Source organism: Alligator mississippiensis, chromosome 9 (assembly GCF_030867095.1).
Source record: "Alligator mississippiensis isolate rAllMis1 chromosome 9, rAllMis1, whole genome shotgun sequence".
Taxonomy (NCBI): Eukaryota; Metazoa; Chordata; order Crocodylia; family Alligatoridae; genus Alligator; species Alligator mississippiensis.
Window position 1 is genome coordinate 2546504 of NC_081832.1, and position 17936 is coordinate 2564439.

Genomic DNA, 17936 nt, shown 5'->3' on the forward strand with positions numbered 1-17936 from the left:
GTATAATTAAATGGATATGCAGGAGTAAGAATATTAGCAGGACTACTAGAACATCTGCCAAAAAGTAGGATATATGTAGATGAGAGGCTAGTAGAGGTTCTCAGTCAAGAAGCAAATAAAGTAAAGTAGTAAGAAAGGCACTTTCTAGGGGGGAAGCACACTCTGATCCATGGAGTTAAAGCAGATTAGTAGAAACCTGGCTGTTACCATAAGGGGAGGAGGAGGAGGAGAAGGATAGCTCTGGAGCCTGGGGAAAGTGGAATGCAGGGTGGGGAAAGGAAACAGACGCAGAGCTTGGAGCTAAAGCTGGTTTAGGGTGGAACCATTTTAAAGCCAGGGTGTAGCCAGGGAATAAGTGTCTGGGTTTACAAGAATCATTTCAGTTTCCAGAGACTTGAAAATAACCGAACCTAACCCTTTAATAACGGAAATTTAAAGCAGCTATTACAGTTAAGATTGCACACCATTAATTTCATTAACCTGCAATTCTTGTTAAGTGAAGGATCTTCTTCAGTGAAGAGTCTGGACTAAAGACATTCTGGATAAATGACACAAGGTTCACTGAATTTTTTTTGCTTTGTTCCAGCAGGTTGCTACACATTCAATTGAACGTGTTGCTGTATATGACAAGGTGGCGTGGACCAAAAGACGGTCGAAAGCTCTGAGCAGCTTCAGCAGGCAGTGCAAATGCAGAACAGGGGGTGATTTGGCTGATTTAGCTTCCAAGGAAAGAACTGTGGGGGTGGCATCTCAGCACTGAATCTGTAACCCCTACAGGTCTGGTGGCACAGAGAAAGACTAGCATCACCTATCACTAGATTTTACAAAACCCAGAATTATTTCACAAAGTTAAGCATGCTATCACTTGGGCAGATCTGATAGCAAGGTAGACTGCAATACCCTGTACTATATTAGAATACTGGCTTAATTGCTATATTTTCCCATCTGTTTTTGATTAATTTCCTTTTTCAAGGTGGTATGCTATGTGAAGCTCAAGTATATGCATGTGTGGGAGACATCCAACATTATGTTAGCACAACTCAGATTTTCATCCCCTCAGTTTCTAAACCCAGTTAAATGCAAGATGCTAATACCTGAACTCAACCCCCTTCTCCCCCCCAAACACCCCCAACCTGTCTAGACTAGTGAGATGCAATTTGCTCTAGCAATACCTGGTAGAAACATGACAGACATACGTGTATACCTCTACAAAGATGTGCACTTGTCCTAAGGATTTTTTAGTCTCCTTCAAGAACTGAGTACATATTCTTCTACTGCTACTTTTAGAACAAAGTTTCTCTACATAATCAAACCATTTCCCTCCCAGAAATGCTCACAGGACTTAGATAAGGAATTCATTAAAAAAAAAAAATAACCACCTCGATTTCAATTAACTGCAATAATACTAAGTATTTTTCCTTGTGCTATTTTAATCCCACCCTCAAACTCCACCAATACTTAAAGCAACATTATTTGACTAAGCTGCCCTCATTTTCTTCATCTCTTTTGCTGTAGAGAAGGGTGAAAGAAATCATCATAACCCTGCAGTTAGGGGAACCAAATACTGTGCTTAGATCCAAAATACAGTACATGATAGAAAGATAGGAAATTCAAAATTTTACCCCACCTCCTTTTTTAAATTATAAAGCTCATTATACCCTGTTGCTTATCCAATTTGAGGCCCCATGGACAGCTTTCTTTTAAATAGACCGGAATGAAATGTGTACTGTGACAGAATGATCAAGGCTTTGGCTATTTTACAGAGTTCTCAATATATTAGAACAAAGAAGAAAGAAAAAAAACCACACCCTCTCAAACAAACCCGTAGATCAAACATAGAAAGACTAACTTTGTTTTGGTTAGATGGTTTAGAAGAGCTCTGGAGAACAATCTTTTGATCCAACTAAAATTTTGGGGGGAAAACGTTATGGAAGGATTATATGCTAATGCACTCTCGTATTTTAAATGCGTTCCACCGTTGAAAAGTTTACTGACCTGAATTATGAACCTACTCAAACACTACTGAAGTTGCCATCTTGATGGTCAGAAATAGAGGCCAAAACCACAGGTACAAAAAGCTTCTGAAGAGCTTAAATAAAAATTCTGGGATGAAAGATGCTCAGTATTTTATATCTACTAGGCCAACAGCCTAAGAAAGCAAATGACAATGGGATGGGAATTTGACTCGTTCCTCAGTGCAAAAACGTCACAGGCCTGCGGAATGGATACATAGTTTGAGAGAAGCTAGTATTTCTCTGCTGTCAAGATGGGTGAACCAAATACCACCATCTGTCAAAGATATGGAAAGGCCACAATTACCAATGTTGTCCTTGGTCCTTTTTATCTGGCATCTGTACATTTGGTGGTCTGCAGCAAAATATGCACTTGAGGGAGAAGGAGCATCCTGAATCCTCTCTTTTGGCAATGAGTATTAACTACTCAATGAAAGGGGCAGTTCCCTCACCTTTCATTTACCTATAGGTAACACAATCATATTCCAGAGGACAGATCCCATTTCCTTCTTTCAAGGGACGAGAAGGGCAGATTGCTCTGTATTTTTCCCTAAACTATGCAGGCAAAATGCTGAAACTATAGTCTTGTTACATAGCCTTTTACCCTTAAACTGGCTTCCTTAAAGCAAACTGTAAAGAAACGTTGTTCCATGATATTATATCACTAACTACACTCACAATGATGGAAGGGAGGTGGGGGAAAGATCAACTCAGCATCCTGCTCCCTGAACAGTGCTTTTCTGTCTATGATAAAAGTGATCCATCCCTATAATGAATGGTTAAGACATCTGACTAGAATACACTTGGTATGAAAGATGGGAAATCATATCGAAAACAAAGCATCTGGCAAAAAGATGCTGAAGTTTCTGTCTTGGAGGCAGCTTTTTAAAAACAGTTATTTGGAGAAGCTGCCAGCTTGCACTGCACAAACCCCAGGGCCAGATTTTCCCGAACAATACATATGGAAACTTCAACATGCATGCATACACTTCACAACCTCATGCACTTTGCCTTGAAGGAGCTACACCCAAAAGCCTCATGTCCTGCAATTAGGTAGCCACGTTGTACAATTATTTTTCTTTAGATGATGCACAATCCCTTATTTGCCTTGCACAAGTTTAATGTTTAATGCCTCCTTTTGTGACAGCTCAAGTAAAACAAAACAGAGAGGTAGGGGCTGAATAAGCTTTAATAAGTGCATTGAAACACGTCTGTTCAACAGAGCTATGCATGGCAGTAGAGGGCCAAGGTCCAAAGCAGCAGATGCTTTGATGAGCCTGGAGCAGAGGGGGAACTATCAACAGTTCAAAATGGATTGACAAATCGGGAACTGCTTAATTTAAAACCAGATTGTTCTTCACACTGTAATCTTTGAGACACAAAGTATGCTAAGAGTAAAGTGATCTGGTTTTAACCATAATTGCTTCCAACTACCAAGTAAACTGAACATCCCTCTCATCTCACTGCTTTTCTAAGTATACAAATACCCTGACCACACAAGGACTTGAAGATTGGAGATGTAAAGATTGTAAGATTGGAGCATCTGCCTGGGCAAGACAGTTTTTGAACAGGACACTGTTCCTGAAATTATCCTGGCCGTATTTCCTCAAGGTTTTTTCTTTTCTTTTCTTAAAATTTTGTATGGACCAAAAGAATTGGCAACTTAATAGGGGAAGAAATTCTCTGGTGATTTGCCATCCCTTACCACAGGGTTGAAAGTTAATAGCTTCCTCTTCAACAATTAATGGAAAGTTCCCCTGAAGCTGGAATTTTACTATTTAGAGAGTCTTGGAAAATTCCCCTCTCCCCCGTATGTTAAAAAATGCCCTGTATGTGAACGAATTGGTTTTATTTTCTGCCCCTTCAGACTTAGAAGCAACACATCCTTCCTTCCTCTGGGAGCAAAAATCATTGTTCAGTTGTTACATAATAATACTATTTACACCAGTTCTTCTTGAAGGCTGATTTGAAAGAAGGATATTCCTATTTAAGATGAGGAGGAACATAGAGAGGCATCATTTTCACTGACAAGTGACTTGGGAAGAAACTCCCCGAAAACCACTAATTACAAGACAACAAGGGAGTGCTCCTTTGTGCCATATATGGTGGTTGGGAGTCACCACTTGAAAAAGTCCAAAGAAACTTTTTGGGGTAGAGGGAAAAATGGAAGCGGTCCCTGCTGTATAGTGTACAGTTTATTCTACACTGTCTAAGCCAGAGGTGTCCAACCTTTTGGCCCCACAGGCCAGATGAATGGCATGGGGCCAGGACTGGGCCCTACACCCTGATCTAGCAAGTTAAGAGTTTAGGATTTTAAAACGTACTGTTCTGTATCATTTCTACTGGACAGAAGTTTCACAGCAGGCCCACTCCAGGCGGAGATTTGCTCAAGTATGTCTTAGCCATGTCTGCCAAGCAGATGTTACCCTAACAGAAAAGCTCAGTAATTTTATAAAACATATTTGGGGGGGGGGGGGGGAGATACTTGGAGAATACTTAAGGACAGGAACACGTTATGTTTAAAATAAGCAGCCATCAAAAATTTACAGATTTCAAATGTGTTCTTGGTGAGTACAATTCTCATAAAGGGCAAGTTTTCTGGTGGGGGCACGAGAGAGATGCAAAAGAAAGCAGACAGTGAAGTAATGCCACATACTGTTGAAGCCAACCACCTACTATAGACAGACTTCCTGGAGGTGGAGTGCACATAGGAACCACGATGGACAAATGAATGAATTCCTCTGCCAGATACCAGCGTAGGCTGTAAGAGACTAAGATTTGCATGCCATGCTGTAGACATTTCAATACCACGTAATCCATGCTCTATAGCCACCTACTGAGGCTTTTTTTAGCATCTGGTTTAATACATTTATTTTCTTCATAAAAGCTGTAATTTGCCAATTTTTTGTTCTTTTTTTAGATTTTAGACAACTTGACTAGATTCACAGATATGGGTTGGGAGAGGCTACAGTGCAGAGAAAATAACTTTTAACCTTATGTAGGAGCAGTCAAGATCAAAACAGGTTGTTCACTCTCCCATGCCTGGAAGAAGGGTTAGAAGAGGCATGCAGAAGCAGCACTATTTTCCATGTATCTGCAGTACAGTTCAAAGTGTTTTAGATTTCCTCTGCATATACTTTAAAAAAATGGTGAAGGCTAACAGACAATAGAGTCCATGTAACAAAGTTCAGTTTCCTGTGGCAAAAGCTTTTGAAATCTCAGAAGCTAGATGAAATTTGTGCATTGCTCCAAAAGAAACTCTCCAACCACGCCCCTCAACAGACTAGAATACAGAACTAAAGAGTTCTGTGGTGTCTGAAATATTTCCAATTCATATACAAGTTTTTTCCCCCTGAGGATAAATCCCCATACACTAGCACGATACAATAAGATATTACAGAAAATTTGCATGCTGGTTCGTTGGGCTGTAATAGGATTTGGAAATAGAGCGGGGGTGTGCATGCGTGTGAGAGTGGGGGGGGAAAGGGAAAGAAGTCAGTAGCATCTTAATTATTTGTGCAACGTTAGCTCTTGATACTAAACCAGAGATGAAGTATTTCCTCCAGTGTTAGGCCTAGAAAGAGATTCTGAAGGGCTTGTAGTTTAATGCTTCCTTTTTCATGGTTCTTCTTTATAGACATCTTTTAAATGGGGAACTGAGACAAAGATTAATTGATCTGCTCAAGGTCACAAAGAAAATCCTGTGAGAAAATCAGGAACTGAAGCCTGATCCAGCAGTTTTACCTACAATGCCCACCTGGGGAGGAATTCAGCTGAGGAATTAAGTTAGGTATTCAAACTTCAGGAAGACAGCAAAAAGTATGCAGCCTGCGCTAGCTGAAAGTAGCCAGACACCCTGCTTGAAATGCCCTAACGGGTGAAATGCTTCAAGTTTTACAGGAAACTAGGAACACTAATAATTATCACTGCTTACAGACAAAAATCTCTCCCACCACAAAACTGGGTTGTCATTCAAGTTTATTTGTAAATCACATTTTTTTATGAAACAAATCAGATATATCGCATTTTACATTTCCCTTTGATACTATGGGATGGCAAGATAGAAAAGTGTAAAACATTTGTAAGAAATATCACGTTAATGTATGTTTTTGTGCAGCTGCCTATGTTAATCATCTTTGAACACCTATACTTGCACCCAACATGAACTTGGATTATGATCACCTCCTGTCTAATCTCACTGCCTTGCCTCTTCACGATCCATCTCCAACAGTTGCTGATGTTCCACCCTCCGGTCCCTGCACCGGCTTGTTTCACTACATTAAACTAAAGTGCTTTCTTCTTACCAAAAGGGTCTGTTCAAGCTTCCCTCACATTACACTTATTTGCCATTACTTTTTCTCTTGTTCCACTTTGTACGCCTCACTATCACATTAGCATAATCCTCTTTCCATCCTTTACTTCATTCTCTGCTTTCTCATCAGTCTTTTACACCTGAGTCTCCCTGTACCAACCTGCTAAACCCCATCTCTTCCACATCCATCTATTTAAGTAATATTCCCTCCACTTCCCCCATTAACATTACTCACCATAAATCTTACTTCAAAATGTTTGGCGTTTTTTCTCATGGTACTTAGAAAATGAGTATTTGCAAAGCACCATGTAAAGCTAGAACATTATATGTTTTGCAATAATAGTTCTTACAATCTGCTTACATGATTAGCTACCGTATATGAACGGTAGGAACCCTAAGCCAACACGGCTCACATTTTTACTTCTAATTACCCAAGGCACTTACTCCACAATGTGGACTAATATGTTGCCAAATATCACAATAGGAACCATACCATTCTTCTCTCAAAAAAACCTGAAAGCATGCCAAGGTTAAGAAATGAATTTGTAGTAAACTCAATTTCCTAAAACAGCAACAAAAAAACAATCTATTGAAAACAGATTTTAATATACAGTAGTTAGAACCAAAGAGGGCCAATTAATGGATGAGTCACCAAAAGCATGAATTGCCTGGGTCTGTTTACTACATACCTGTATAAATAAAAGGAATTGTACCTGATCAAATTTACTACTTTTTATAAAAAAAATTGTGAAGTATTAAGTTTCCAAGCGATTCTTCCTTTCTCCTTTATAAAAAAGAATATCAACATGTACATGTAGATGAGTATGCAGACTTAAGGAAAAGCCCAGCAAAATTCAATGATTGACGGGTAATATCAAAACAAATCAGTACTGCCTGGAAAGTGACTTGAAAATTAGTTTCATTTTTTTTCCCCTTTTAAAATGCCCATATGTATGATATATAATTTAGTCACTCATTTCCTCTAGCCATTTATCCCTTATTCACCACAGGTGGCCTTCAGCTGTTGTATTTCTTGATTGAGCTGACCTTCATTATCACAAGAACAGTTTATGAAATAACATCCTTATATTTAGCTATTAAATACTTGCTACAAATAAGCATGCAACTATCCCCCTTACTAGCTAAATGAAAAATTCTAAAAAATTTCTTTTTATTGTAGAACAAACCATTTTACATAATAGATAACAGGCGACACAAAAACAGCATCACGTATCAACCCAGTGACTTCCACTCCATAAAAACAACTGCAAGTGCTTGTGAGCAGCAATAACCTTTATGTGCACTGAATTCCCAGAATGATATAGTAGCAATGCCTAGTTCAGATGATTAATGTGATCAATAACTGAAAGCTTGTGGTATGCATGTTATATATACACAAACATTTAAGAGTATAGTTCAAATAACAGTTTTGGAAATAGCTGAATAATTAAGTTACCTAGGTTTAGAAATTCATCCTTGTACTAAGTGCCAACATAGCCATATACCCATGCATTTTCATAAGTAGCAGGAGTCCCAAAGATGAACAGGGCATATACCTTAAGGCAGTGATTCTCAACCAGTGCATTCCAGCACCCTGGGGTGCCAAAAGATCCTTTTAAGGGTACGATGGGGGTGTTGTTCAAAAATAAGACTGTTAAGAGTGCAACCACCTACACAGGATTCAAAAGAAACCCAGAGGTTTCAAATAAGAATCCAAAGCATCAGAAACTAAGGTTAGGTAATTTGGACAGTCAAAATAAAGTTTGGTCAACTGACTGGTCAAATATCAGTCAAAAATAGTAAAAAACTGCCAACAGGTTGAAATAATGCAGAGAAAGTACACATTTTTCATTAAGAAATGTGTCAACAGACAATAAAAAAAAAAAAAAAAAATCACTTTCAGCCAAGAAAGCTACAAATAAATGTAGGGGTTTTTTCGGTAAAATTGCTTTAATCTTTGACTGGTCAGATGACCAGCTTGCCAACCCTATCAGAAACATTCTTACCTGCTGTGGTCTTTCCAAGGTCTCTACAACAGAAAAAACTGCTCTATTATTTTTTTGTAGTAAAAAAATGCGTGAAAATTAAGTGCTGGCATTTTCTGATGGGTGCTTCAAGATGAATGAGGGGTACTTTGAGTCTACAAAGGTTGAGAACCACTGCCTTAAGGTTTCAAGGAGGCAAAGAGGAATTTCCATCCCTTGGCTATAGAGAGATCTTTTGTAAATCTGACAAATTTCTGCTTTGTAAAATTTCTGAAGCCCTTGTTCAAGTTACAAAAAGGCTTAAGTAATTTGGTATTATTCATCCCTCAAATAAAGTGCAGAATATGACTGGATTCCAATTCTGCCAGAACCACCTGTTTTGGATCACCGTGCTCAAGCACCATTTTTAGGTACAGCCAGCCAGACCTTTCATAGCCTTATCTAATGTTACAAATAAATGGCTCGTTTCCTGAATTGCTTTTGGTTTATCTTTGGTTTTAGGAAGAAGTCGGGAAGGTTGGTGGTGTAGCTGAAACAGAAGTCTAGTTCCACTTTGGTGAGAAACTCAGGGTAGGTGTCTCATTGCCAATTTATCCTCACAGAAGGCTGTGCAAAGGATATATGCCACTTGAGTCTTGCTAACACTCCTGACTGTGGTGATGGGTACCAAGGAGATTGTTTCCCCACCTTTGGGTGCTCAAAACCATCTGGGTAAAGGCTCGAAGGGAGTTTCATGAGGCCAACAGCTCGATTTAAAGTCCCAGGAGGGAGAAAGTTGCAAAAAAGGGGCCAAGAAGTCATAAGCTGCACCTTTTTTGCCCTACATTTGTTTTCAGTTTTGGGAGAGCCTATAAAGGAAATAAACCTGCTACCGTGTAGATTGATACAACAGAGGTGAGAACTTGCCTCTCTCATTGAGCTGAGCAGCAGTACCATGGCTGTACCCAGTCTGATATCCCTTATGAGCCTGGGCTTTGGGGGAGGGAGAGAAAAATACTGCCTTGAAGCCAAGATTGAAAGAAAATGTCCTTGAGCCAGTATCTGCTCTGAAGCACAAAAGGAGGCACTTGCCATCAACAAACAAGTCCATCAGCTGCTAAATTTGGACTTGAGACTTCAGCAAAGATGCACGGTTGGCAAGATACTGTCTGCTTAGGTAAGATGCCAGATGGTTATTTTGTCTGCTAGGTAAAGAGCCACAAAAGATACCCTGCAATGGTGGTGCCATCCCTACAGTGCAGCAGTTTCCCTACAGAAGGGAAATGAATGAGCAACTCTCCCTGCCATTGATACGATACATGGCTGATTGTCATCTGCCAACATCTGGATTGCAGTGCCTTTACTTTCAGTAGAAAAATATTACAGGGTAGCTGAATTGCAAGGAGGTTCAGCGTACTGCTCTGGAGAGGGAACTCTTTCCAGTATCACAGCTCAAGACTAAGCAGCTAGGCTCCCCCATGGCACCTTGCCCTGCCCCTTCCCCTGAAAGGTATATTTTTCACTCTGCTTGTTCTAGTATTAGAGGTATAGTAGCTGGACTTTTACCAGTTTTGTGCAGAAATGTCATGGGTTTTCTCTAATCTTTTATTCCAAGAGTAAATATACATGTCTCTCATTTAAGAGGTGCTCATTTTGTTTGTTTATTAAAATCTATTTTAATATTCTAAAGAGTGAAATCTGATGGAATGTGTTGGTCAAAAAACCCACTTAATGTGAAAAAAAATCTTCCTTCAGAGCCAAGTCTGTCTTAGCTCCATTAATACCACCTTAAAAGCACAGTACTGGATTTCACTAGGTTTTTTCTTTGGTGCTTATAATGTGAAACTGGAAGTAGCTTGTTGACATCTTGACACTTCAGTTTGAAAAGTAACACCATATTCTTGCACTGCTCTGATAGCCTACAGGCATTTTCTCCTCTACTCCCTAAACATTTAATAGTGAAGTAGCTGCTGTATCCTGAGAGCACTGAAACATTCTGTGCGACTGTTGGAGGATTAAGAGGCTGCATATTTTCCCTTGGTTTTGCTACTCAAATTTACAAATACTTCTGCATATCATCTATCTTCTTACTTGCTCTTAAAAAAACAAACAAAAAACCCAAATAAAACCCCTCCCTGGAGTGCATCTAGCTGACCCACTCTGCTAGGTCTAAACACCTTCTTGCCCAACACTAGCCTGAAGTTGGGTGGAAGGGGAGCAGCAGAGACTCTCAGCCTCCATCCAAGAACCATCCCTTTGGCACAACCCAATATATAATAAAAATATTATGAGCTGCTATTCACAGACAACTCCAGCAAGTAATTTTCTTTTGAGCTTGGTTTCTGGGAAAAGGAAAGAGAATCTTATGATACCACTTCCCTTCAGTCTTTGTGGACAGCCTCTCATGGCAGACAGCAGGACTGTGTTGAATCAGACAGGGAAAAATAGGCTTGAACCATCTCCATTTCCCAATACAATACTGTACAGCATAAAATATTTGAGCTGGGGAACCGAGTTTCTTGGGTCGAAAAATTATAGAGCATTTTAATACTGAATGGATAGGAAAAACACAAGGCCCATCTTCAAAACATGGGTCAGTTATGTCAGATGAATCTGGAAGCCTACATAAGAAGATGTATCTCCTTTTAACTTCCATGGGATTAATGCTTTTGGTTTATATAAGCATGAGAGAAATTTATTCATAATACAGCTATTGCATTCAAGGGCGTAAATTCTCTCTCTCAATCAAAGGGCACTAGGTATTGAAACTTGATTAAAAGTTCCAAAATTTGAGTCTTTAAAAACTACTATTCAGTTTTATTTTTACAAATCTTTCGTTTTTGTGCCACTGACTATGTGACATAGCAACATCATTCCAAGCTCAATGTTGGAAAAAGTGAAAAGATAACAGGGAGTACTCCCTTTTAAATAAGTTCTTGAATAAGAATTACTATGTCCAAGTTGATCTGTATTAGCAAAACATTAATAAATTCCTTAGCACACAGGTGCACACACACACGGAGAAAAAAGTTTCAATTATATGTAAAAAGCAACACATGTTCTTTAAGGCTAACAGGTCTTCTAGTGAAGATAATTGACCTCTACGAGGCCAGCCTCTAATACCATCAAATCCTTTAGTTCAGTCTCAGACTCTCCTTAATCCTGTAAAAGGTATATTCCTAGCATTAACTGAACAGCCGCCTTGGGAAAAAACCCCTCAGAAAACAGAAAACTGTTCAAAGATAAAGCATTTTTGTTGTCTGGTAATATTAAGGGGTTTGAAATGAAAAAAAAAGTAAAGACTAAGCCAGCCAGGCAAATCTTTTTAAAAAGCTTCTATTTGGTTGCTCTATGATGATGATCCCACAATTGGAACGCTCAGGTTTCAGAAGTTGCTATTTTAATACATTTGGGCGGAAAAGAAACTTAAGATAAAGGAGCACACATCTTTTCACATGTCCAGAAGTCCTCTTAATGAAAGAATGGAGGGATTTATTTCTTTTTCCTTGGCTTTAATACCAAAAAAATAAAAAATAAAATAAAAAAAATACCCCATCCTTGGTTTGTCTAGTTTCTTTTCTTCAAAGAAAGTGGTGCTCCTATTGTATCTCTCACAGCAGAGCACCAATATCCCACAAGCCCTATCCTCCTTTGCTCTGGATAACTGCAAACCCAGACACTAAATAGCATATGCTAGGAATATGAACACAGAACAAGAACATGCAAGGCAGAGTTCTCAACCGTTTTAGGCACAATATACCCCTCAGAAAATGCCAGCTTTTTGTGTTTACTCATTCTTTTTTACTACAGAAAAAGAGAGTAAATCTTCCGTTGCAACGAACTTGGGTCAGAATGGTTGTGACATTATGGATTCCTATTTGAAACCTCTGAGTTTATCTTGTGAAAGCCTGTGTGGGTGTATAAACCTAACAGTGCTTATACTGCACCCTTAAAAAGGGCTTCACGGCTCCCCTGGGTACCAAAAAACCTGGCAGAGAAACACTGTTCTAGATATCAATAGACACAAAGATAAAGGAAGGAATCAGCAGTACTTATTCCAGGTATAAAGGAAGGAAAAATTATGGGCAGAACATCCTAAACAATCATACAGCACTAAAAGGGACTGAGGAGACAGGGAATGAAGCAAGATCTCCATATAATTAAGTTCCTTCGTGGTATCATGAAAATTTGGGGGGGAACACCAAGTGATGACCCTACACAATTCTACCATGAGTCATTGGTGCTTTTTAGTCTATAAAAGAACTAATGGCCTTGGAGGAGGGGGGGAAAATATGCATCAGTCAGCCTTCAGCCTACCTACCAGGGAGTCCATGTTGTAACCCTTGGTCTATTAAACTTTGAAAATACTGTCCCGACTATTCTGAAATCAGACTTCCTGAAGTCTCAAAATGCTTCTTATTACATCTGGATAGGAAAAATTGTAACCAAGCCTCACAATATTAAAAAAAAAAAAAAAAAAAGGTTTTAGATAGTTTTTTCTCAGGTATTTCTAACGTGTCTACTGCCATGACACATCAAGTGCCAATCCCTTCAGTGCCAAGGCATTACTTCTCCTTTGTTGTGGACAGTGTAGAGAAGGATACTTCCAACAGGCAAAAGCAACAAGTAATTATTATACATAAAAAAGTGAAGCCAGTTTGAAAAAGAAAAATATCTTGTTAAATCACAGCAGGCAAAGCTAGATTTTTAAAGGAAATCTTACATAATACATGCTAAACATCACTTCAAACTCCTTGCCTGTATATTGCAAGCACTTGTTAATACAGATTATTATTTCTTCATGGATGGTAACTGTCTGTATGTTTGTGAAATCTCTAGTCTACATTTGGACTCTAGATTAAATATGAAAGTCAAGAACCTAAAGAAGTGTAAAAGCATCAATGACTAACTTAAGCAGATGCCTAGCAGCTAAGGAGATCTAGCAGCTAATAAGAGGGTTGCTTCCACCTGCTGGAGATGGGAAATATTAGATGCAAAAAAGCCCCACATGTGGGGGAGAAGCAGTTAGCGAAATTGGCTTTTTTCCCCATTCTCCCCCTTATCAGAAGTGAGAGGTAAGCTTGTACGAGTGGCCTACTCAATGTCACTCAGAATATCTGTGGAATTAGATAAAGGAGGAAAACTTGCCGTTGGCAAGCAGCTCAAATACCAAACACAGGATGCATCCAGACATTTAAAAACAAGACACCACACCACCACCAACCCAAGAACAAGTACAGGCTAGAGAGAAAAAACAACTTTTTATCTTAAATACATAAAGTTTGATCTTGCCACTGCATGGATGTTGGGTACCAGTAAGCACCCAAAGAACTATAGAAAAGGGCACTGGATCCAGAGTCTGCCCATGCAGCAAATACTAGGCCCATTGAAAAAAAAGACTGCATGACTCTTCAACAGTACAAAGAACAGGATTAAATATCCAGTGGGTCATCTCCCTACCTACTAAGGTGGAGAGACCACAGGTCACCCACACATATCCCCTTTCTCTAGCAAGGCTGGGGACCATGGGGCTCAGAAGGTGCAGCTATGATATGGGAAGATCCTCGTTAGCATGGACAATCCTCATTAGTTAAATAAATTGTTATTCTGAGCATGTCATTTAATTTGGAAATTTGGAAAAGTGAAAATTGTTTCAAGTTTCTCTTTCTGGTTTATACAAACTGGTGAAAAGATTAAATATTTCAAGGTTTCATTTTTAAAAAAAGGATTAATAATTCAAGCCTGTAGGTGCCAACATAAGAAAACACATCAGGGTCTCAGCTATCTGACAGTATCCATATTGAAGCAACTAAAACAACACTGCACTGGAAACTTTCCCCTTCCCATCCCCAAGAAACTGAACAGACCTCTATTTCTTTTAATTAAATATTGTTCAGTACTTTAACAATTAGGAACTGAATGATACAGATATTAATTCCAACAGTAGAAACTCTTATTTTATTATCGATTCTTTGACTTATGCTTTAAAAAATAGTACTTGTAAAGTGATCCATGAACTTATTCCTACTATTAGTGCTGCAGCCTATTTTTGTAGTCAGTCAAATAAATATACATGTATTTTACTCTAAAGCTGTCCAAAAAGCATCTACTGCATGGATAGAATAAATGCTTGAGTCACTTTTACAGGGTGATGTGTGAGCAAGAAATATTTATGCTTGAATAGTATCACAGGCAGTCAACTTTGAGCCTTTATTGAAGAGTACCCTGAAGTTTGAGGATTATGACTCCAAGGTCTATTTATTAGAGATTAATCTTAATATTAAAGTCATTTGACACTGTTAGTTAGAACCAGAATAATTAATGCATATTTGCATAATTTGCATTACCGGGCTATTGGAATGATCAAGATGGCATATCAAACTGTTACAGCACAAATAAAGGTAAATAAAGGTAATAAAGAATAAATTTAAAAAGTATCACGTGTTTCACAAAATTTGATGTCAAGGCATTTAACACTCAAATTTCAAATCACAAATAGCCAAAGCTACCATGTTAACACGCTGTGCAAATTCAAACAGCATCAGAAATAAAGAGTCCCCTGCCCTCCACCCTCAACATTCTTACCTCTTTCTTACAAGATTTTTGAAAAGCAGTCATACACAACCCCTCTGTTTTTTGCTTTTACATCCCAGCATGAAGTAGAACAATTTTTTTAGCTGTTGACAGACACTGGGATTTTGACAAAGGCACAAGTTGCTGTACATCCAGTTTTCATGCAATTCAGTGGCATGCAGACACCTCTCTCTCCCTCCAACTTCTCAAAAAATCCAAGGCATAACATTTCCAGGTAAACATCCTTTGGTCTAAAATAACAGGTGCTTAACAAAGATAGCTGGACAACCTTATTCTGAAAATAGAAGAATAGTTGCTGAAAATTCAAGAGCTCAGGAACGTGTTTCCTCCCTGTCCACATATTGAAAATCATCCACTGAAAGACTAGAAATACTCATAAGAAAACTGAAGGTTTAAACCATGAAATTATGTGAGGGTTCCAGTCTTAAAGCTACCAACTGCTTGCTACATCTGATGTTTGATATAAAGAAAAAATATGGATACTATACTGCCCTTAAACTTTGTCTATCCAGTGCTCAATGGCAGTATTTAAAGGAGAAACTGATATTCATTCCTTATAAAAGAAGTGTTCTCAGCACTGACCTGACTCAGTTATTCTACCAGGTGGGCAAGCCATGTCAAATCTTACCTCACCAAGACTGCTAATTACATTACATTTTTGACAACTTCTACAGCCACCTGAGGAGCAGACTGAAACTACAGATTCATTTTGCAGACAAATGAACACTTATCAGAGAGCTCTGACTTCAGGTTCCCACCGACCCAGGCACAGTAGGAGTAACCGACCTAGAGACACAAAGCTCCTATGTTCCACTATGAAATGACAGCACTTCAATGAAGATGACTATTAACATTACTAGAGCATTCGCTGCTGGAAATTAAATAAAAAGACTTACTTGTGTCACGACTGTTGTATGGCCATCCTGAGGCAGGTAAAAAAGATGGCATGGGAGAGCTTGCCCTGCTGTCATCCTCTACTTGCTGAGTAATGTGACGCACAGTTTCTTTATTTTTTCTGTTCTTTCTGCGTCCTGTGGGCTGCCAGCCATCCCCTGCTCCTTGCTCCGACAAAGCGTTCTGTATTGCACTATCCTTGGCAGAACGTAATTCATTCCCTCCGTAATGCGACGGTGAAACCTGCTCCTCTTTGATACGTAGAGACCCGTAACCCATGTCACTGGACCAAAGAGACTGGGATGAAATGTCATCGTGGCTATCAGTTTTTGGTTCCTGATCCTCTTTTCCATAACTGCTCCCTCCTTCGTGACAGCTAGCGATGGCAGAATCTCCAGAGGAGTTTGCTGGACTCGTTCTCCGAGCTAACCATGGAGATATACTCCTGCCAGCCACGACTGCTGAGATCAAAGCATCCGTACTACTGCTGGAAGGAGCTCCAAGTTCATAGTCAACAAGGTCATCTGAGGCATCAGATTTTATGCTTATGTCAAGAGCTGCTTTTATGAAATTGTGACAGGCTTGGACAATATCAGTCATTTGCAGATAGCTAGCAGCTGACATGACCTCAATGACATTTCTGCTGGTCAGTGCTAGGTGTGCAGAATACATGAAGTCAATGATTGCTTTAAAGCCCTGTGCGGTTACAATGTCTAAATGAGTGACTGTTGCCTGGTCGGATGTCTTCTGCACCTGGCAGTACAGCGTCTTGAAATACCGACTACTCCCGAGCAAAACATTTTTATGAGCCTTGAAGATCTTCCCTTCCACTATAATGCAAACATCACAGAGGATGCCGTGTTGTCTCTGCTCATTGAGCTCACGAAGTAGATGACGGTAATGGGAGGCAATCTCCATATCTTCCTTTCGGTTATTCATTTGGGAATCGTTCCGTTTCCTTTTCCACAGATCCTGTTTGGAGGGGGGCGGGAGGGAGTGAAAGTGTTATACTCAAATACGGTGCAAATTTAAAAGACTTATTTTATACACAATACTTCTATGAAAAATAAACTGCATGGAACTAAATAGTCTCCAAGGATTCGTCTATAAGCAAAACACAATTTATTGCTTACCGTAGATTGTGCACTCCTAATATGATGCATTTTCCTTACCAGTTATTCAAATAATTCACATTATTAAGAGACATCAAAACAGAAGTTCAATGCTCTGAAAGGCAGTAGTGTCTCAACGAGACATTACATACCGGAGACCATACTTCAAATTATCATAGGATTATTGTAGAAATGTGCCACTAAATTACTGAAACTGCCTTGGTAAAATGCCTGTCAGTTTTTACCATTTAAGGTTTGGTTAAAAAAAAAGACTAGAAATAAAACTACAGTGATAGATGCAAAATACCAAATAGCATTCTGTGGCAGTAGTTCCGCAGGGAAAAAGTATTATGTATAGCACACTGAATAGTTTAAATCCTCAAACAGTAAAAGCCAATTGAAACTAGCTATTTTTCTTGCTATATTGGTGCTGTGGGGCTATAAACGCTGTCAGGTGTCAGAAGAACAATAGACAGATTGGAGACCACATTTCAGAAAGCTTCAAATTCCCACCCAATAGAATGAATCAGTAACATACAAAGGCTAGGAAGCTATTTTGCCTGAACTTTAACTTCTTTTCTGTGAGATCAAGACATTTTTAGCATTATAACATAGGACAGGATTAGTGTACCATTTCCTCATTAAGTGTCCCTTTTGAACTGAAGAGGTTATTCTCTACATATCTAAATACCTCCCCCCTCTCTCAAACATGGATCAGTAAAACACCTTTGTTCATCAGATCCTATGGTCACATACCTAAAGGCAGTTCTATGATGGAAGCTGTAGGCAACACATTAAAACTGATGAAGATATACTGGGCTTTCCCCACTCTTCAGAAGCCCTGCAATAGGAACCTCCAAGGAGTGGTGTTGCATTCAGCCCAACAAACACCCAAATATGCAGGCCCCAATGTCTTAGGGCTTGTTTGTTTTTTAAAGCTAAACATACAGTTATTGCCAAAAGATGTTTTCATTGCCTCTTAAGTTCTCAATCAAGTTTATTTATTTAGAAGAAAGTTTTAAAATAAACATTTTAGCCTTAACTAAAA

The 17936-nt window shown here is 39.0% G+C and overlaps 1 protein-coding gene across 6 annotated transcripts in view; it reads right to left on the minus strand.

The window, feature by feature from the left end:
- Window positions 1-17936, minus strand: part of ZBTB46 (zinc finger and BTB domain containing 46) — an 80917-nt gene that overhangs the window by 41275 nt on the left and 21706 nt on the right. For all 6 annotated transcript variants that reach the window (XM_059713169.1, XM_059713170.1, XM_059713168.1 and 3 more), the window contains exon 3: window positions 15779-16748. In XM_059713169.1, coding sequence (XP_059569152.1) covers window positions 15779-16715 — 937 coding nt within the window. In that variant the 5' untranslated portion in view covers window positions 16716-16748. The remainder of the gene's footprint in view (window positions 1-15778; window positions 16749-17936) is intronic.